The following is a 21,622-nucleotide window of genomic DNA, read 5'->3' as shown; positions in this document are numbered from 1 at the left end:
CGAGCTGTTTGCCCTGCAGTTTGTTTGTTTTTTTTACATTACCCATTTATCAGGTACGTACTTAATGCAAAAACAAAGTACAGGAGATCATTAGTGTCTTTATGTACACTTTTATTGTCGGCACTTGACAGGTCGTAATGTCAGGCAGGATTGACAGAAGCAGATTACTTCTTGGTCTCCTCCTCCTTGGACAAGGTCTTGATGATCTCCTCCTTCTTGGCTGCGAGACGCTCTTCTCTGCGCTTTCGGGCCTCCTTTGTCTTGGAGCGACGAGCCTCGGCCTGATCACTGTAGGACAGGCAGATCGGTGTTCATAAAAGTGCGATCATAATCCTCTTCAGCTTCTAACAATGACTTAAATCAATCGACTGAAATATTTAAAAGTAAAACCAACACTTGTGAACTGGATTGCTCTGTCAGTTTTGCCTTTAGTGGCCCAGGGAAAACCTAAACCCCTCTGACAATAAAGCCCAACAACTATCTGCTGCACAACGCTGCAGAGAATTTCAATGACTTCTCCTTTTTATTGCTTTGTGAAAGCTTTTGTAATGCGCATCTCCACATGCTTCAGTTCACCAAGACACATTTTAATGTAGAGCATATGGGAATGAATATGTAAGTATTACAATTACCAAATATATTTTTTACCTCTAAAATGTGCCTTCATGTTATGGGGTCTTGTTGCCCCACAATAAAGATAGTTTGGTTTGAGACTTACGCCAGGAGCTTCTTGCGAGCCTTGTCTGCCTTCAGCTTGTGAATGTGCTCCATGAGGATGCGCTTATTCTTGAACACATTACCCTTGGCCCTCAGGTAGAGGCTGTGGTACCTGAGAGACAGCAGAGGAAACAAAATATTGAATTATTACCAGAATACATGAACTATTACACACAGGCACACGACTTAAGTGTGCCTGTGTGCAATACCAGTGTTGTCAACAAGATCTTCTGACCTCTATTTATATTTGCAAATGCTTCCAAAGTCTGGTCGGAGTATAATAAGCCCAAGTTGTGTCACAACTAGAAATGAACCGGTATTAAAAATGATTTACCAATCACAATGAAGGTTTGCGTGGCCAAATATCCTCACCAGAAAACCAGCTATGTTAAAAACATCAACTTTAAGTTGGTAACTTTGATGAAAATAAGTCAGATTTGCTAAAACTGTCACTATATTCTGAAAGAATATAAGCCGGTCTGAAAAAAATCGTGTCCATCCTCCTCTTGCTACTGCACCAAAAACAGCAGATCAGAGCCAAGTCTCTCAGGCAGCTGTCAATCGTGTCAATCACTGCTTACGAACTGTGTTCAAACTGTCAGTGTGGCAGTCCATCAAACATACAGCAAGACTCTGCTCCTGCACAGCCCATTTTCTGCCTCAAATGTTTTCACTGCACTAAAATACGTTTCTGAAAACATCCGAGGTGAGAGCTAGGCAGTAACAGAATCCTGATTCTTATTTGGTCACTGCTGCCTCGTTTGAAAGCTTGAGCACAGTTCGTGAGCGGTCACTGACAGCTGCATTAAAGAATGCTACGCTCTGTTTTTTCTATCGTGTGTTAAGGCAATCATAAGTGCTAAAGGCCAGATCTGAATCAGGCAGAGACAGATTCAGATCATCTGTCCCGTTTAATGCTTTGTGAATATAGTGACAGTTGCCGCAAACATGAAGAAAAAACATGTTTTTTTGTTTTGTTTTGTCTGTTGTTTTTTTTAAGTTTGCAACCAAGAATTAAGGAAATTTTCAGCTAAAACCCTGAGAAAATAATATCTAATATTTTCATAAAATGACAGCAAACTGATATGAGCAGAGGCAACCATTGAAGATGTCCTGAACCTACATGTGCCTGTCAATCTTCTTGGCCTCCCTGTAGCGACGCAGCAGACGACGGAGGATCCTCATGCGGCGCATCCAGGACAACTTCTCTGGCATACGTGCATTGGCTGTACCCTTTCTCTTACCTGGTGAGAGAGAATAAGGAGGCATGTCAACTTTTTGTCTTCGTTTAGGTACGAAGATGTCGAGCAAAATTCAATCATTCCACCAGACTGGTTATTCCATATTTGAAAACATTGAAAACCTTAATTTGGTTTCTTCATTTCACCGGTGGAGTGGATCCATTTTAGGATTACCTTGAAGTTTACTCATTCATACATTTTATCTGAGCTGTAACGTAGCCATCGCTACTCAATAATGCTACTCTGAGAAGACAAATTTCACTCACCGACTCCCATGTGTCTACCCTTGCGACGTGCCAGCGTGTTCTTGCGGCAGCGGGCCCGGGAGTGGACCGTAACGGGTTTGCGAATGATGAGACCATCCTTCACCAGTTTACGGATCTGCTGGCCTGAAGACAGAAGGAAAACGTTAACTACGGGATTCACAGATTCCTCAGCCAAAAAAAAAAATGATGTACGTACTAGCAAACATGGAAAAAATTGTCATCAGCAATGTGGACATGATTTCTGAAAAAGCAGCTCAAAAACTGCATTGCCTATATTTTACAAAGCTGTTAAAATCTCATATTATAGCAAAAAGTATCTAATTTAATAATGCAAGGGGTTGACATTGATAAGTCGCCCTGCTCTTTAGTTCACCTGTTGTTATTTAGTCTTTAGTTTTTCAGTCTGTAGAACAATCTAAAAACTGTCCCCTGTATTCATAAATTGAAGCTGTATTTAGCAGAAACCCTGTGATAAAAACTGGAAATATACATTTTAAAAGACATGAGCACTTGGTTGCATAATACACAGTGCCCACTCATTTAGATGAACAAAATTTCAAAACCTTTCCATGACTTTCCAAAGGATCCTTAATAAATCTTTTCTTCTTGTCCCTTTTGCCTGGAGTTTTTCAATCATATAAAGATTCAAACTCTATTCATACACAATTTCAGAGTAGCTGCATCCATAAACAGAGAGACAGCACAGAAAAACGGAGGAACATACTTGATGGTAAGCAAACGTCTTAAATCGACACATATTAGAGCCACACTGCTTTGACAGCTACAGAAAATAAATTTGCGGGGCGCCCAGTAGCTCATTTGTTAGAGCGGCCCCATGAACAGCAGCTACGTCTTTGACGCAGTGGCCGCAGGTTTGATTCTGGCCTCTGCCCTTTGCTGCACGTCATCCCCTCTCTTCCCCTTTAACGCTTCAGCTGTCCGATGAAATAAAGGCAAATAGAAAATGTATTTGTCATTATGTGGAAGGTTATCTAAGAAAGATTGCTTACACAATTTTATGGCACACTACAAAGTTCCATGACTTTCTGAAACCTTTTGATTATGTTAAGTAAGTTAACAAATTTACAAGACCCAGACTGTGAAATTCCATGACTTTTCCAAGTTTTCCATGACTTTTGGATCCCAGCATAATGTTGCAATAAGATCAATTCTAAGCATGTAATTTCGTATCGTATGAGAAAATTCTGTGTATTTGATACTCTGCTCTTTACTTTTTTCATCTTTGTGTATTATGATCTAACCTTATCCATAAGTTTAAACGGAATACTGCTTACAAAAGTGTCAGCTGTGAAATGATACAAAAACTTTGGAGTTAGGCCATCAGGTACTCTGATAAAGTAACATGTTTCTCAGCATCACTAAGAGCTGCCACATCATTATCTCGGTGTACGGTGAAAATACAATAGCCGACTACAAAACTGCATTGATAAACTGTTGCAGTACTTACGGGAGTTGGCGTTGGCGATCTCGTTGGTCTCGTTGGGGTCCAGCCAGACCTTCTTCTTGCCGCAGCGCAGGACGCTGGAGGCCAGCCTCTTTTGGAGCCTGAGCATGCTGCAGGAGACACACAACCCGGGTTACACACAAGACACTTTAACCGGAGACTTCCACGGGTGCTCCACATCCGCCGCCACCGCGCTGATACGCTTCATGTACTGCAACAGTATTTCAGAGGCTAAACCTCCGTTAACCGCTCAGCTAACGCTGCCTACACAGCCAGCCGGGCTGACAACATGGCTCCTCAGTCTGCTACATCGTGTTACACAAAGCCACGTAAAAAAACGTGTTGCGGGATTTGGAATTTGATTTAATTTGTATGTAACGTTAGTGTTGAGACTCATGTGTCTTACTGAGGAGAAATGTACTCAATAAATATGCGTTTGACATTTAAATGGTGACTTTTATTGTGCCATCGGCGGTGCTCCTACCTCATGGCTGCTACTTCAGTAGGAAAAGGAAGGCTTGAGAGACGGACTGGAAGCTACCATTATAGAGGAGAGTCCATCTATAGACGCTGTGTTGGCCCACACCACAACGGACATCATTGATACCTTAAACGTTTCGTTTTATTCACATTTGCACTTATTTAAAGACCAAACCAATGGAATTAGATACATACGTGGGCAAACTTTGATGTGTTTTAAAAGTTTGAATCGCTGACCTCCCCTTTTTAAAATGATGGTACTGACCAGTATTTTTGCAATGCATTGTGGGTGAGGTGGGTGCATTCTGCTTTTTGAACACGTGAGAGCGGTGTTGAGTTCACAAACGCCGACAGACTCTTCAAATAACTAACAACGTGTTTTGTTGTTTTTTTTGCGATCTGTATATTATATTCAGTATCTTGCATTTGTACATTATTGGCCTAAACAGCTTAATTTAAGAAATTTTAATATGTAATCATTCAATTCAACCTCCTTTACAATATCGTGACAAACGGGGTTCACATTATGTTCAGTTTTTGGATTAACCCTGTGAAACCTGAGCAAATTGTCTCTTGTTACAAGTTACGATTTACAAGAAAACTACCTGAAATTTAGAAGAAAAACAAGAAAAAAACGTTTTAAAAAATTATTATAATGATAATAAAAAATAAACTATAGTTTTTAAAAAGCAACACAGAAATATAACGACAAAATAGTCAATAATAGTTATAATAATCAAAAAATGGGGGATATGTCCAGAAAAGTATGTTTATAATGATATTAATACAGTTCTCTGAACATTTTCCCTATTTAGTTTGTGCTATTATTAATGTCTAATAATTTCTCTCTTTTTTTTAAAACTAATTTTCAGGTCATTTCATTTCTTGCAATTTGTGAGTGTCTCTTGCCAAGTTGCTAACTGTGTTTTTAGCATAAAAGAAATCGAACCAGTATGCTTAGGTTTCATGTGAAAGGCGTCTGAATGCAGCACAAGAAAACTGAGGTCATTCCAGGTTACAAAAGGTTAAAATGAATAAAGGAAATAACAGCACAATTTTCCAAGTTATAATACTTACTTAATAACAATAGTAGGTCTATCATCAACATTGTGTAACTTATGTGTGTTTGCTCTATTAAATGCTAGTTAAATATAGCTGCCATTTTTGTATTATTCGCTAATAATGATTGTTTGTGGGACCTATATTCTGCGTCATACAGAAACAATGAGTATAAATGCCTTTTAGACTGACAGATAATAACTTCACTGAATAATGCCAAATGTATTTCTGGTTTTACCACTGGCTGTTTGTCATTCATTTCATTTATTTATGTTTTTATCTATTCTCTAGTCAAATAGTGACACCAGCTAGCTCTGTGATAAAATTTAGGTTGCTATCTCTGACAAGACAGAAAGGCAAGACAGAAGAATAGTTTGAGTTCTCAAAATATAGTACAAAAACAAAGTTTCTTCATACAGTCTAAACTGTAAGAGATGCACTGTGAATTTCAGCCTATTTAGTGTGAAGGACACCCACTATGAATAATGAGTAGAATAACTTTAACAGTGTCAGGTTTGAAGACAAGGTGATGTCTAAAATATGCAGCTTCAAGACATTAAAAAAATAAAAATGAACTTTTTTTTTTTTTTTTTAACTAAGAGATGTTTTAAAAGGGTAATTTTCCTATTAAAAACAAAAAAAACTGACTAGTGAGTGGTTTAGTGAGTGGCTGCTTGTTAAAAATAGCCAGCTGGCACACTACCATCCGACATGGCTACTTATTAGGGTTGCCACTGTTGTATCCTCGGCTCTCCAGCAGCAGCTCATCACCATGGCAACCTTGCACGCTCACTGTGTGGGTGCATGAGAAGCACTTGTGTGACTTTTTCACCTCAGGTAACCCAGAAATAACTGAAATCATCATCTCCGGGAAAAAGTATAACCCAGAGTATCAGATCACCTCCCACCACAGCTTAAGCAAATACTGCTCTTCTCTCTGCACAAGAATGCAGCGTCCAATAAGTAAATCAAAGTGTTTAAACCTGAAAAAAGTTGAACGACTGTCTGCTCAAGGAGAAGATTCATAATGTGTCTGAAGTATAGCATGCCTTCTAAATATTTCATACCTTTCTTTCATACCTCTTCTGAACAACAATACATACAAAAAAAACAATAAAACTTCCTAGCACTGAGTATGTTTTCACGCACATTAATATCTTGTTTTTCATGCCACCATGATGGCAATAGTTGTGGCCAGATGCATTATGTTTTTGGGTTGTCCATATATTCCATTCTTGTGAATGTGATTTCTCAAGAACGCATTGAGGGAATTTCGTAATATTGGCACAAATTTCCATTTGGACTTAACAATGAACTGATAGGATTTTGGTGGTCATAGGTCAAATGTCAAAGGTCAAGGTCATTATGAACTTGCAACCATCTCATTCTCGTAAATGCAATATCTCAAGAACACCTTTGGGGATTTTCTTTCCCCAAATTTGGAACAAATGTCCACTGGGACTCAGTGGTCACAGGTCAAGGTCAGTGTGACCTCATAAAACACACTTTTGGCCATAAATATGGAATTCACACACTAGTTATGACAAAAATTTCACACAGATGTCTAATAGGATATAATAATGAAGTGATGATATTTTATATCCAAAAGGTCATCTTCACTGTGATACCATAATCTTCTGCAATAACACTTTTCTGGCTGTTAATCTACATCATAACTCAGGAACAGAAGGAGAGACATTTGGTCAGATACTGAATTGTGATATTAATCTTTAGTGCCCACATCGAAACTATGCTGACTGTGCAGATCTCCTGTGCTGCTGGGGGGTAGATGTTTGTAAAGCATTCATATTTTCACAGATATTTATGTAAAATGTTCTGCACCAGGTTGGCAGAAGCATACAACCAAGAATTAAAAAGTTGTTTTTATATCATTTGGGATATTATGTTAATATGGTAGAAGAGAAACTTTTTCATATTCCTGTACACATGACCCTAACTGTATCAAGGTTTCCATTGATCTACATACAGGAGTATATTGATTCCTTTACATCTCAGCCAGTCATAAATAGGATGATTACATGTCAGTGTAACTATCAGCACATAAAATGCACACACACAGACACACACTCAATCTGGTGGGGAATCTGTAGTAATTGTGATTTTAATCGCATGTTTAAAATAACATTGTTTTTCATTTAAACAGTTTTGATGTGCATCTTAACAAGGTAAAGCTCTTCTTACTAGAGTGTCTTGATTGCTGCACTGCTACAACAGTGGGATCTTGAAACCATGACTTAGAGGTAGGAGACAACTTCAAAGTGCTATTTCTGTGAAATACAGTGTTTTTAAGGGCATTTCAGTGTTCTACATTGAGAAATGTGCAGGAATGTGCATGTACAAAATGTACAGCACATTTCAATAAAGTGCATAGCAAACAAAAAAAGTCCATAGCTCCATTCTGAGGAATGTGAGGATAACAAAAGAAGGCCTAGGGTCCCAAAGGTGCTACGTCCGGCACTGGGCACAAACAGCACGACAGTTATTGCTGTTCAGGCAGAAAAAAAATGTCCCACCTCAACAGATTTTAAATAGTGCCGGTTTGCAACGCGATTAGCACTGTCAGGGTATAGTGCCCTAAACCAATTATTTCAAATTGGAATGAAATTTAAAATTGATTAGTGAATGAATATACAGAGGTGTGCAAGTTGTGCACGTAGAGTCCAATACCTTTGAAGTATATCTCTTAGTACTGCTGAATCCATTTCATATACAATTATTAATTTCGAGAGACTTGACCGTGAAACACTTTGATTTTTAAGCACATCATATAAACCATTTCACACATTCACTTATATAAATGTACCACTGTAATTAATCCTTAATGAATGAATCCTGAAATGAATCCCCTCAGTATTTAGAGCATGTACATTCCCCCCCCAAAATAAAAACACGAAAGAAGCAGCAGACTTTTACTTTGATGAAATGAAAGATATTTCCACCACAAATTGGTGCATAAAAAATAGAGTTGATGCCGATGTTAGGTTATGAAATACCAAAGACATTTGATGTGTTTTTTTTTTGTAACTTTATATGGAACAATGTCCAACATGAAGACTGATATCTGGTTAAAATTCTAATAGCAGCAACTAAGAAGGTAATCACCAGGAGATGGCGCCAGGAGGACCTGCCTACTCCGAAAAACTGGCACGACATTGTTGAGGAGATATTTAACATGGAAAGACTCACACATTGAGAATACAACAATCATAATAAAAAAATAAAAGAAGAAATTATTAAACCACCTTTAAGACACAATTAGCACTCCCAAATTAGATGGACATTTTTTTTTTTAAATGCAGGAATTAAGTGTTTGAAGACAAAAATTTCTAAAAAATTTCACCCCATGGATCAACTAAGTATTGATAGCAACCCTCGTCACACCATGCCCATGTAAGAGACAAAAAGACTGCAGTTACAAATCAGTCAAAATATACAAGAGAGAGATATTACACAGTGTGGACCTGTATGTCTGGCTCTTGTATTCTAAAAGTTTATCCTACTGCTGCTGTCGCTCCAAGTTATGCAAAAACGAGCATCAGCTGAAGACGCCTGTCCATGCACTCAGTTACCTTTAGCGACAGCACAGGAGATGAAAAACAAGTGAGCATCTGAGGACAATCTGAAACTCTGTGTCCTCATGCAGCACATCATGTTTTTTTCTTGGAATAAGACATGGACCAGCTGCTGCAGGAGAGTCACTGTGACTCTAACTATCATCATTTTTGAAAGTACACCATGCTTCAGTTGCTGTTTTTTTTCCTTTTTTTTCAAGAGGATAACCATCAAGGCTTCCTCCCACTGAGGTAACCACCTCACCGGAAGTATGAGCTGTGGCCACAGAGGATGAACTTGTAGGTGTTTATTCCAGTGCCATCAGCTACGATCACCACGTCACAGAGAGGGCTCGCATCGACTGTTACAGGCATGGAGATGGTTGTGCTGGTTGACGTGGAAGAATCTTGTTTGTACAGGTTTACTTCACCAATGACTTCATCAACGCTGTGAAGGAATCAGCAAAAAAAAACCATATTTCTAGCCACCTAAAATGATAGTCCCACCCTAAACAAATTATTTCCAGTTTATGTATTCATTGTATTTAGAATATTTTCACTGATTTACCTTACTGTCAGAGAGTGATTTCCAGCTGGAAAATATTGCGTGACTTTGGCATTTAAAAGGCAAAAACCAAAGTCACCAAAGTCACACAGTAACACTAACTAACTGCCTGGAGCAGTGACAGACCAGCAGCTTCTGGAGTCTGGCTTTGACAAGAACATAAAAAGGGAATTGAAGGCATGAATAGCATTCCTTGTTGGATCAGGCTGTCTGACATAAAGGTAAAGCAGTGAAAATACTCTCAATATAGCATACACTTTAACTGATGTGGATTGTTTTAGGTGGGACTTTTTTTAGGTGACTAAAATAGGTTGGGTTTTGTGGGGGTGGGGGTTGCTACACCAATCCACAGCAATAGATTGCTTAACTTCCGTGCCACACTCCAGCCTGCTTCTCCAGTCTGTGGGCATGCAGACTGACATCTACTGTAGATAATGCACTGACTATGGAGAAGTACCTCATACAGCCCACCTCAAAAAATCAGAATAATAACTTTAAGAGTTTCAGTTTTTTTGTGCCTCTCAACTGATCATGAATGACTAAGATATGTTTTTACTAAAAAAAGGCATCAAGAAACTCAAAACAATACTTTTCAATATTTTAGATTATTGTACTGAGATATTTTAAGTCAAGATTTTGCATTAAAAGATACATAATCACCTTGTACAATATGATTGATTGGAAAGTAAAAGTGAACCAAAACAATGACCAGAAAATTAGCTATAGGGGTAATTATTTGACATAATCCATGCCCAGAAAATGCCCAGAAAATGACATTTATATATCTTTTTTTTTTCTTATTCAAATTTTCTTGTGACATTTAACTCGTGTCTTTTATATGCTGTTTGGCTTTTTTTTTTTCAAATAATTTTCTTGTAACTTTTTACTAATTTCTTGCAAATTTGGGGCCATCTCTTGATAAGCTGCTTGTCTCTTCTTGCCCTGTTTTTTACACAGAAAGCAAGCCAATTTTCTTTTCAAAGGGTAATCTATGTCGATCTACCACAGCAATGCTAGAAAATTTGGGGCCCCTAACAACTCACTCAGGGACCAAAGTGTAAATATCTACCATCCCTGGCATGTTTCAGGCTCCCAGTAAAGCTTTATCCCTCCCCCAACCACCCCTAATCCCACCCACCCCTGGGTCAACATTATATCAGTTATAGAAAAGGGTCCCTGGAGTTTTGGTGTTTTTGCTCTTGGCTACATCATCATGAGCCTTCAGATACTGAGCCTCCTGCTGCTGCAACAAACTAACCGTGAAGCTGAACTGTTGTCACCCCCATTACAGCCCTCCAGGACCTCTGGTCTCCAGATCTCAGTGTGCAGACCGGCGGCTCGGCCTCACAGTCTGTCCCCGCTATCAGGCTCCATCAGCGGCCGCTCTCTGTTGTTCCCTCATCAATCGATAAGTGAAGGTGGGGTCTGTTCGGCGGGGCGTGGACCTCGGCTCCCAGCTGGAGTCTGTCGAGCGCACACAGGAGACACAAACGACGTCAAGACAGACAGAGGAAGACAGAGACAGACCGGAAGTAAGACGAATCTGCCTTCAAAATTAAAGCGTCTAAGTTAGACGACTGCCTCAATTATAACATGTACTATCTACAGTATTTTTTTGTTATAATACTACTATGATGACTAAAATTTCCATTCATGTAAAATAATCAGCATTACTAGGTGTTGTAGCCCAATAGTAGTGATACCTTGTATACTAGCAGAGTCCATAACAAAAATTGGGTACACCAAGTTAACGTTGACAGTTTTTCACTTTTTCACTGGATAAAATCAATATCATGAAAGGAAACATGTGTGGATCATCAGTTACCGTTAGTGGAGTGCTTCCTTCTATATATTATAAAACAAAAAATATTTGCTGATCTGCAGTCTCTCAATTGTCAAAAGCATAAATGTCACAGTCAACCTTTACCTGTATAGTCTTCATTTCTGTTTCTCCATTCTCGCTTTGTCTCCCTCCCCCCAACGCCATCAGCCTGTCTTTTCACCATCTATTAAGTGTATTTGCCCTTTTGTGCAGTTATGATTACAGACTCTGTCTGTCCAAAAAGCACAGGCTACACAAAATAAAATATTAATTTATTTGAAAGCTTTTTGTTTTTCAAATTTTCCAATGATATTGCGATAGTGTTGTTGTCATGAACTCTTTCGGCCACAAAGATCACTTTAACTCTGGAAAAAACATCTAAAAGGTCACAGATGGCATAGTCCGTTTAATTTTCCATGTACATAATAGTTTTGTTTTTCTAAATGGTTATTTTACGAAAAACAATTGATTACAGCTTTATTAAAGTGTAAAATTAACCACACCCTCCCAGTGCCGTCACTATTTAGCTTACCTTCTCGAAGATTTTATTTTGACAGCACTGAGCGGATGTGCCGCTGCGTCATTCCGCAGACTTGACTGTAGTGTAAAAGCCTGGTGCGCCAGTGTGTAACGCTATAGGCTGAAGGGAGGCAGCTGTTGCCATTATTTTACCAGCCAGCTCACATACATCAGCGGCTTCATCCTCCCTGGAAAAAACAGAAGATGAGTCTGTCGACACCATCATAAACACACGAAACTGAAAATAGATTTTAAAAAGTTAAATCAATGGTACAGAAAAGTAGTATGTCCAGGACGCCTTCGACCTCAACCCAGGAGATCCAAATGGACATGTTCGACCATCATCCACACACACAGGTGAGAAGCAAAAAGGAGGAAACGTGGGGATAAGCAGAAATATCATGTCAAAAAAATTAAAAAGACTGCGTAAACTACCGTGCTTTGAAGAAAAGATGCGTTTTCATGACGGTGAGGCTGTTTCACTTCTGAAGATTAACAGGTTGTTCGGCAATTAAGTCGTTTAATTCGCCGTCGGGAGTCTAAAATGCTCGTGTAGCTGCACTGATTCAAGCCTGAATTTAATCTGATTGTAGGAGGAAGCTATAAATTGATTTCAGGGTATGTTGTTGTGATTTTGATTTATAATATCATCTTTGGCATGTAGTTGTGTTGGTTTTTAAGTCTCCATGTATGTCGCCATATGTGAGGATATGATGTAACGCTTGTTGTTATTACTCGCCCTAATTGGTTTTGGGCCTGGGCAATGTAATGATATTATATCGACATCGTGAAATCAGACAAGATATCATCTGAGATTTGGGATATGGTGTTGTTTTTTCCTGGTTTTAAAGGGCTGAATTACAGCAAAGTGATGTGATGTTTTGCCTTTAATTATTTGCCTTTACCCCACATAGTCATTTTATCTACATTAATAATATTATTTATCAAAAATCGTATTGTGTAAATCTTTTGTAAAAGTAATAGTCAGCCCTACAGTATTGTTACAACAGCAATTTCGAGGTATTTGGTCAAAAATGGTAATTTTCTACTTATTGCATAGCCCTAACTGGATCCTTACAAAAACCACTGCTTCATTTAATTTATCATTAATTAACCAAGTACATGATGAACTAATTGTTAAACTTTATTAGAATAAACAACCACAAAAACACATGAAGTTGACATGAACGTAACCAGTAAATGTAAAATGTTTAGTTTTTGTAGTCTTGCATCTGACATCAGCTCTGTTTTTCAGTCCGGAGATAATATTCTCCAACACCTTCCTCCGCCCTCAAAAACTCAACTTGGTGAAGTGTTTGTTTTTTTATTCCATCATTTACAATTTTATCCCTCAACTTTCAGTGGTGTCACTCCTTTTACGGCTACAAATAGGCTGCGGCTGTTAGGAAGTGTCATGATGTTGTGGGCATGTTTAGTCATAACAGTTTAAATGGATTAAAAAAAATGATGAGAATATCTAGAACAACACACCCACACTGAGCTCAGTCATTGTCTCTCTGGAGAAAGAAAAAAAAAAACACCTCACCACAGACAACCAACGCTTCAAACCATGCCAAGTCCTGCTCTCTCCTCTTTACTCCCACTCCTCCGAGCTCCTTCTCATCTCTCTCTCTCTCTCTTCCCCCTCAGCTCCAGATTTCTTCTGCATCTTCGAATGTCCCACTATCTCCATCCTGTTCTCACCATCTCACCTCGTCCTGTCTGTTTTTAGAAATTAGATATTTATCTGCTCCGAGGCTGTGGTGAGAAACAGATGGACCCCCTTCATGTGCTAGGCAGCAGAGAATAGTGTGTGTGTGTGTGTGTGTGTGTGTATGTGTGTGTGGCACCTCTGATCAATTAGATATAAAGTTCATGCAGACCTGCAGCGGGTCATGCTGGTATATGTATTTATAACTCTGCTGTGGAGAGACAAGCGGGGAACCGCATTTCTAATATCCTGAAGGAGACGGTTTGAGTCTTCTACCACAGAAGAAGAAATGAAATGTGGGGCGAGAGCTGATCCAAATTCAGCGCCAGAGGGTCGCTTAGATTAAAGATCGTGTCTGTTGACTGCCGTCAGATTACAGATCAGTGTGATCTCTGTGAGCAGAATAACGTATGGAGAGTTCTGGGTGGAAGAGTGCAATCCGGTGCACGTTTTACAGTTGTGATATTGTGCGCCCCGCCACCCTCCACGCTCACACATAACACCCTTTTTAATTATACTCTTAATCTGGGAGGATGTTTACCAACAGGAAGCCTCCCCTCCCTACTTCCTCTGGCATTTCCCTGCCCTTTGCTAACAGGAACTCACCCCATCATGGCTCCGATCGCAGAGACGCCTCTAAACTCACACACCGACCTGCACCCACACACATCACGTTTGATACAATTGTGACAATTGTGTGTGTGTACAACTGCGAAGTTTGCCTCTGTTGTTATCACCTTAAAGAAACATCGCTTTTTTAACAACGTAGGTCTTATTTTAGCACTTAAGCTATGGTCTCTTATCTAATACGATAACATTTTATTTGCCAGCTTAATTGCAGAAATATCTAATGGCACAGCAACATCTCCAGCAGGGCAAACATCCACTGTGTAATCGTGTTATCTAAATGAAAACTGAAATGAAAACAGAGGTGGACGTCAAAACAATTACTTAAACTGTCCGTTGTCAACATTCAGGTTTTGCAGAGCTACTTCCCAGATCAACTTCGAGCAAACATGCTGCATTTTATAATGCTCTAGAATATATCTTTGCAACTGTGTTTATCTTTGTTTTCACCTCCCATTCTACTATATTACTAAAGTGGGGATTTGTTTACAGCCCAATTGATTGGCTGGCTGCGTTGCACCATCAGAACCTAGCAGTTAAGATGATGAGTAAAGACCTAATTTATACCTGGTATTACCATGATATTTGTAGCTTAAGATATTAAGCTACAAATGTTATTTTTGGATAAGAAAAAACACATTTTAATAGAACTGTGTCTGCAACAGAATGGACTGCGATCAGAATGTGATCAGATTGGCCTGTAGACATGTTAGGGATGTCTGGTTCGCAAGTGATCAGATCTCAGCCTGCTGTCGTTTTTAAAGTTTGGCTTCATTTTTGAGGAAGTATTTCAACAAATGATCTCAAGTTACAGTTAAACAGTACACTAAAATATATTTCTGAAAACATTTTAGGTGAGAAATAGACAACGCAGTAACAGAATCCTGTTTTACATATGATCAGCGCTGCTTAGTTTTAAAGTTTGATCTCACTTTGGGGTTTTTTCGGCCTCCATTTTCACTCGGCAGGAAACAGTATTGGGCCCACTTCCTGTAGTCAAATCCTCCTCTCAATAGAAGAGAGGCAGAATCCTGGTTTATATTTTATCAGCATTTATAGCGTAGTTTGGATTTGAGTGAGCGATAGAGGCAGTCTTTCTCTTCAGCCACCTCTTTATTATTTTTTTCCATGTATCAGGCATACAAACATTTAGGAAAGCTGGGCACTGAAAAGATGGAGAACCACAGTTCATTTACAAATACGTAACGTTATGATGCAAAGCTTGTTGAAAATCAGCAAAATATCCCAAAGTGTAGGTCCACGAAAGATGAAGGCTTTCTTAAAACAATAGCTGATGGCCCATAAAAAACATTGAAAAAGATTTTGCTCGCTGTAGTCCTCCTGTTCTTGCTGGTCATTAGAGCCCCTTTCATAATGCACTTCAGTATATGAAATGGGGAATAAAATCAGTTTATTGTTTATTTTCAGGATCCACATTTGCTGACTCCTAGGAGACAAGTTAGTCTTTCTGGGGTCCAAGACAACATAACAATAAATAAAAATAATAATGATATTTATTGTAGTAATCAAAGTGCTTCTTAAGTGAATCTGTTTATGCCTCAGCAGTCATGTTATAGTCATTTTAATTTAAAATCTCCTCTTTGTGTTGTAAGATAGTAGAGCCGTCTCCTGAAAGACGGAGATTCGAATCATCAGTCAGAGACCCCTCAGTTGACTGAGGTTGCTTCAAATCGACTAGTTGTTTTGTTTTCTTTTTTGCTAGTCAGTGTGCTATGCAGTGTACATTTGGGAATGGTTTGGTCCCCAAATTTTGGAGCAGAGTGAGTGCTCTTGGCTGTCACGCTACTCTTTGCACAGACCGCTGCATAGACGCAGGCAGCGGTACAGAGGTGAAAACTGCACCTGAATTAACAGCTTACAGCAACTTAATGCAACACCGTCTCCTGCTTTTGTTTGATATTTATTGTTTGCAAAAACTGTTGTTGCACACTGCTGATCTGCACTTATTGACATTAGCTTATTTAGTACCTTACATAAATGCCTCTGTTACTATGAACTACGTGCTGGGACCGTTTTAACTTCAAAGATTCAAAAAAACTTCAACAGCCAAATCTGACTCAACTGGCATCATTCTGAGTCAGGTACAGGCCTACTAGTCTGTAACAAAAATAGGGAATTTTATACTAAGCTGTCATATTTTAAAGATACCCTTTGGTTCAGTCTAATGACACCTAATTTTAGTGACAGCAAAATGGTTTAATACATTTTTAGCATAGAGCGAGGACTAACATTGAAAGCACATTGGAAGAAAATGGCCGTAATGAACAGGAGTGATTTCATCCAGCATATATTTTCAGTGTACATTAATAAAATAAATTGTGAACCTACCCTTCAAGAAGAAAAGCCATTCAACAAATTGTCGGTTACTCAGTTCTACCTCTTCCTGCTACCTGAATCAAAAATACATAGACCGGCATATGTATTGCTTTTGTAGAACTCCAATTTGCATGTTGAAATCAGACCATAAAATCTGCAGACGATAGTCTAGATAGTTTAATCTGATATATGTGATTAAAAAAATGTTAAAATAAACTCTAGAAATGTTTGCAAAAAGTTTCTCTCTGTAACTGTGTCTGCACATAGTCATCAGTGTGCACACAGAATTTTCTAACTAACTTTTACACTCAGTGTAGGAGGAAACATTTGCCAGGAGGGATGACATCAATTTTTCAGAGTATCAGCTGCATCTAAGCTCTAAACACAGATGCCCATCTCCGTCTTTTCGCACGTATCATCACCTCAAGTTCAGCTTTAACATTAAAAGCCAGTAACCACACTTGCAGAGGGTTAAAACTCAGTAATGGTTGTGTATCACAGTTAGTTTACTGTGGAGCATCCTGCTGTGCAAACTCATGCTTCATTTTTGAAGAGGAGTGTACAACAGATTGTGCTTTTTTTTTGGTCTGTTAACACTGGAAACCTGTCAGCCGCGGTGCATTTTATTTGTGCGCTAGTGTAACAGGTAATGTTTGTTTAAAGGCAGGCAGGATGACGTCGGTGATCTCAGGGCCTCAGCCTGCTCTGCATGATGTGACAAGGATTATAAAACACTGAGTTGAGGAGGGATCGCTGTTGGCGGGTTGTTAACCTGTCCAGAGAAGTGGACAGGTTTGAAGCAGCTGCTCAGTAATATTCAGTGTTTACATTGGTGTAGAGTATGTGTGTGGGCAGGTTAGAGGATTGGGAGATGTTTGGTTTACCAGAAGCGCACTTGTGTGTGTGTGTATGTGTTCAGTTGTGTATAAAGACAGACACCAAACAGTTGAGACAGATAATGTTTACTGAATCGTCCCTGCAAAGAGAATAACATTTATGCAAGGAAACTTCCTGACCTTTAAGGCAGCCGTTGATTTCTCTTCATGTCAGTACAAGGGCAGTTTGGTTACACGTGAACACAACACAGCTGACTTTCAATAAATGAATTTTGGCTTTTAATAGCATTACCCCATTCTGAGATAGTACCTTTTGTAAAGAACAGTGAAGCGGCATGATGGCACAATATTCCCACTTTGAACAGGCAGTGTGAAAGTGGGTTTTGTGTGTATCCAAGTAAGGCCCTTAAAGTCTGTTCTATTTATGGCTTCTTATGTTGGAACATGAGATATGACAGAAAAGCAGGGGGCATCCGGATTTGAACCGGAGACCTCTTGATCTGCAGTCAAATGCTCTACCACTGAGCTATACCCCCTATGGGCAACCTGATGTAGAAACACAGATAGACAGGTGTGTACTGGAGCATAGAAGTGTGAAATATGTTCTGTAAATGCAGCAACATGCACATCCTGTATGTTTATGTTTATGTTCTATGTTTATTTCTAAGCATTATATTGACCAGTTTTCTCCTTTTTTCATGCTGAAAGAACAACCCAGCCAGTCTCCTGATGACCCTCCCAACAAATGTGATTAGTCAGCATTGCGTAACCATGGTGATGTGGGCAGGGTGGGATCATAATGCAATGTGTGGCCTCTGCCCAACCCGGATAGGCCATTTGCCAGGGATCTGCCAATCAGATTACAAGGTCCCAGTTTGCATCAGAACATGAAAAATGACAAGTAATGAAGGCTGTTTGTGGGCACGCTGGACACATTTATTGTGGTCCACTTCCTCTTCAGTCTGGGACTCGTGCTGCGTTATCTCTGGCTCCGTCAGACCGCCTGATCATATTCAGAAGCTTTTAAAAATGCGAAGCCAAAAGTTAACTGCCGCCATGCTCCCCAGAAACAAGGTTTTCTTCTAGATATGTCAAGATAAGTTATAATGGAGCAACACAATTAAACTTTTTGTGGTTTTGTCTTTCTCTGCAAATCCCCCTTTCCCTTGCCCTCCAACCTCTCCATGTGCAGGGAAAGTACGGCAAGAGGAAGAGCCGATTTAAGCGCTCAGATGGAAGCACCTCCTCTGACACCACCTCGAACAGCTTTGTCCGACAGGTAACATTTCACACTTAATCCTTCCTCCAGACTGCTAATCCAGGTGCTAGACTGAGTCTTGGCCTCATTTTATTTAATGAAGAATCATATGAAAGTTTAATGGAGTCAAAGTGAGGTCTTTAAATGATGGGAGTTCAGCTGCTCCATATAATTATCTGCCACCTACAAAATAAGTTTTATCCCTTTTGCAGCTGTAGTTTAATTATTATTTTTGACTCTCTCAAATCCAACTTTTACAATAAACACACACAGAGTATGCGGTAGGACTGAAATGATTAGTAGATTAATCAATTAATTGATCGGGGAAAAAGTAACCATTAACAGTTTTATAATTGTTGAATCATTTAACACCTTTATCGAGAAAAAAAAATGACAAACAAAATTTGCAGAGTCTCAAAAAGTAAGGAGGTATTCCTTTTATATTTATAGTACTATAAATAACAGCATAACAGCAGTTTTGGACTATTAATTGGCAAAACAGGCAATATAAAGACTATAGCTTTCACTCTTTAGATTTGTGAATTCTATAGACATAACAAGCAATCAATTAATCATCTGCCAGTTGTTTCAAAACAATAAATTGACTCATTTTTCCCTGCATTATTTATATCATTAGTCGTACCAACAGTAAAGTCTGTTAACATTTCTGTCAGAGACAAACTAGAATATACTTTATGTAATTAATGTGACATCCATGTTCCCCACAAGACTAACTGCTTTGGTCTACCACTGAACGCCACTCCAAATTCTGTTTTTAAGGTCAACTCTTTAAAATTTCATTAAATATTTATAGTTTACTTTTTCAAATATTTATCAACTAGGCTACTGTTCGAAATTCATATGAACCTCTTAACACACTTCACGAGTTAAATCCATACTCGGCACTTATTTAGAAAGAAAATTTGTCACTTTTAAAGCTGGTCTGCCTGTTACTATCATAACTTGCGTCTTTTAAAACAGTGGTGAAGAAAACCACGAGCAAATGCCAGGAGATGAGTTTCATTCAAATAAAATTATGACTGGTGTGTAAACTGCTTGCCAAATTAATCAGAGCAGAACCAAATATTCTCTGGTTTAGCTCAGCTGAAATGAATTTGTCAGCATGTTAGCGTGTTGTTCAATACTTAGGAAACACATTTCCAAATACCTTAAACAATACAAAGGTGCACAGTTGTGGCGAGGATAAAAAAAAAAAAAACAGACCTTCAGCAATTTCAGGTAATTTGTCTATTTCATGTGGGCAAATTAAACAGAAACAGACACATTTTCAGCTTCACATGATGACGCTGATGATGACTTTGTAGCTGAAACGTGTCCATTTCCGTTCATTTTGCCCACATTAAATAAGTACATTTATCTGTGGGTGCCGATGTTCTGTTTTTGCTCTGAGCCTGTTTATGAATGGTAATGCAGTCGACATCGTTATCTTCACTTCTCTTGTTCAGCTGACTTTAGCAGTTTAGATAGCAAACACTCATCTTGACTGTCCTGCTGTTATTATAGACATGTGAACTAACCACAGACACTTGCCTTGTTCATGGACTCATGGCGGCGCACCGCTGCAGTTCCTGGCGGTGCACCACTGTAGAATGAATACAGGGGAAACACTGAACATGACCAAGCTCATCTCCAAGAGCAAATTTGACTATTATCAAACAATTACGAGCTTTATATTTCTAAGTGTAATGCATAAAGTCTGAAGCATGCAGAAGGCACACGTATAATCTTAAAAAAAGTGTTCTAGTCTTACTATAGAGTTTGAGGAGTTTTATATGCCCCACCATTAGCTGTTAACTGTTATTACCACATCAGATTTCAACCTATTATATGTGCTACATCGCAGTTCTCTGTGAGTCTTCCATCATGAAACTCTCTATTTTCTTGTCTCTATCTTCCTCTCCTCACCTGTGTTTTTGTCACAGGCAGCCCACATGCTGTACTGTATCTCACACGTTGAAATGGCTTTGATAACATCTCTGGTAACAGCAGTAAAACCCCTGTGACTACAGCTACACCGCTTTATTGTCACAGAGTTGGAGCCTCCTCTGGGGCTCTGATGATTATTAATCCCCATGTGTTAGACACGCCGTCGCATGACTCCCCTCTGACCCTGACTCAGGGTTCAGATGTAGATGTAGATGCATTGATTGGCTCCCTTAAAAAAATTTTGGTAAGACCTAGTTGTCCAGCATCATTTTCGTTCCAAGAACAGGTCAAGAAGTGCCTCTTTGTCAGACAGGAACACTTCCTGTCCTCGAGGTATTTGGTAGGCAGGGTTAAAGCATCACACACTCGCGACCCATGCCACAGTCCTGTCTGGACATGACATTTCTCAAAGCCACGCTGCGTGACATCTAAATGAGGCCCTCTTTTTCACCTAACCTCTTCATTTGTGAGATGAAATGATTTGCCCCGCACTGAATGACATTTACCTGTTCAGCACTGGTGTTGCTTTAGAAAAAAAAAGAAGAAAAGAAAAATCCGTCACTGTTGGTGAACACAGGGAGCTGAACTCTCCCGTGGTTTCTAAAGGTTAGCTGCATCCTTGCCTACACACATCACCCTTCCCACCGCCTTGTCCTTCATTAACACTGCGACTCTGCTTGCTGGAGGACCACGTGCACTTGGGCCTGCGGGTTAGGCACAATTCATAATCTCTCACACTGTATAAGGAACTCATTACCCGCTGTAAGGATGATTTAACGCTCCCTCAGACAAATGTCCGCCCCTGTCTCATGCTATTGCACAGCATTTCACTCATCAAGACTGCTAGTGGAAGGAGCAGGGATTTTGAACAGCTGAAATGCTGCAAACCAACCAAAAATGTATTTAGTAACTAATGAATCAGGACTAATTTCTGAAGCTTTTAAAAAACTGCTTTAATCAGAGAAAAAGAAGCACACAGGCGTCCTATAGGTTTTTGCACATATAGCCTATTTTAGCCTCTGCTTGAACAACTCAAAGCAGAGCCCTGTATAGGCTTTACAGTCTCACACACACCTACGCAGGAGCACACTCACTCACTCACCACACACACACACACACACACAAATACACGAGAGCCACAATCAGCCAACGGTAGAGCTGGCTGGTACACTCGGCCTGGTTTCCATAGCAACCGGGCCA

At 39.3% G+C, this 21,622-nt stretch overlaps 2 protein-coding genes and 1 non-coding gene across 6 annotated transcripts in view; 1 reads left to right on the top strand and 2 right to left on the bottom strand.

Annotated features, from left to right (window-relative positions):
* Positions 1-94: 94 nt before the first annotated feature.
* Positions 95-4,262, bottom strand: rpl19 (ribosomal protein L19). Its single transcript, XM_042505827.1, has 6 exons — positions 4,174-4,262; positions 3,693-3,799; positions 2,225-2,347; positions 1,841-1,961; positions 719-829; positions 95-288 (listed from the first exon to the last, which is right to left on the bottom strand). Exons 1-6 carry the CDS (start codon positions 4,176-4,178, stop codon positions 165-167), a joined length of 591 nt encoding a protein of 196 aa, XP_042361761.1. The 5' UTR covers positions 4,179-4,262; the 3' UTR covers positions 95-164.
* A 7,572-nt stretch (positions 4,263-11,834) lies between these two features.
* Positions 11,835-21,622, top strand: part of cacnb1 (calcium channel, voltage-dependent, beta 1 subunit) — a 40,322-nt gene continuing 30,534 nt past the window's right edge. For all 4 annotated transcript variants that reach the window (XM_042504314.1, XM_042504313.1, XM_042504312.1 and 1 more), the window contains exons 1-2: positions 11,835-12,063; positions 18,410-18,496. In XM_042504314.1, coding sequence (XP_042360248.1) covers positions 11,974-12,063; positions 18,410-18,496 — 177 coding nt within the window. In that variant the 5' untranslated portion in view covers positions 11,835-11,973. The remainder of the gene's footprint in view (positions 12,064-18,409; positions 18,497-21,622) is intronic.
* Positions 17,682-17,753, bottom strand: trnac-gca. The gene has a single exon. It is a non-coding gene; the product is annotated as a tRNA-Cys (tRNA).

The sequence above is a fragment of the Plectropomus leopardus genome, chromosome 17, assembly GCF_008729295.1.
Source record: "Plectropomus leopardus isolate mb chromosome 17, YSFRI_Pleo_2.0, whole genome shotgun sequence".
NCBI classification, from domain to species: domain Eukaryota; kingdom Metazoa; phylum Chordata; class Actinopteri; order Perciformes; family Serranidae; genus Plectropomus; species Plectropomus leopardus.
The sequence above is the reverse complement of the archived record's forward strand: the minus strand, read 5'-3'. Positions and strand labels throughout refer to the sequence as shown.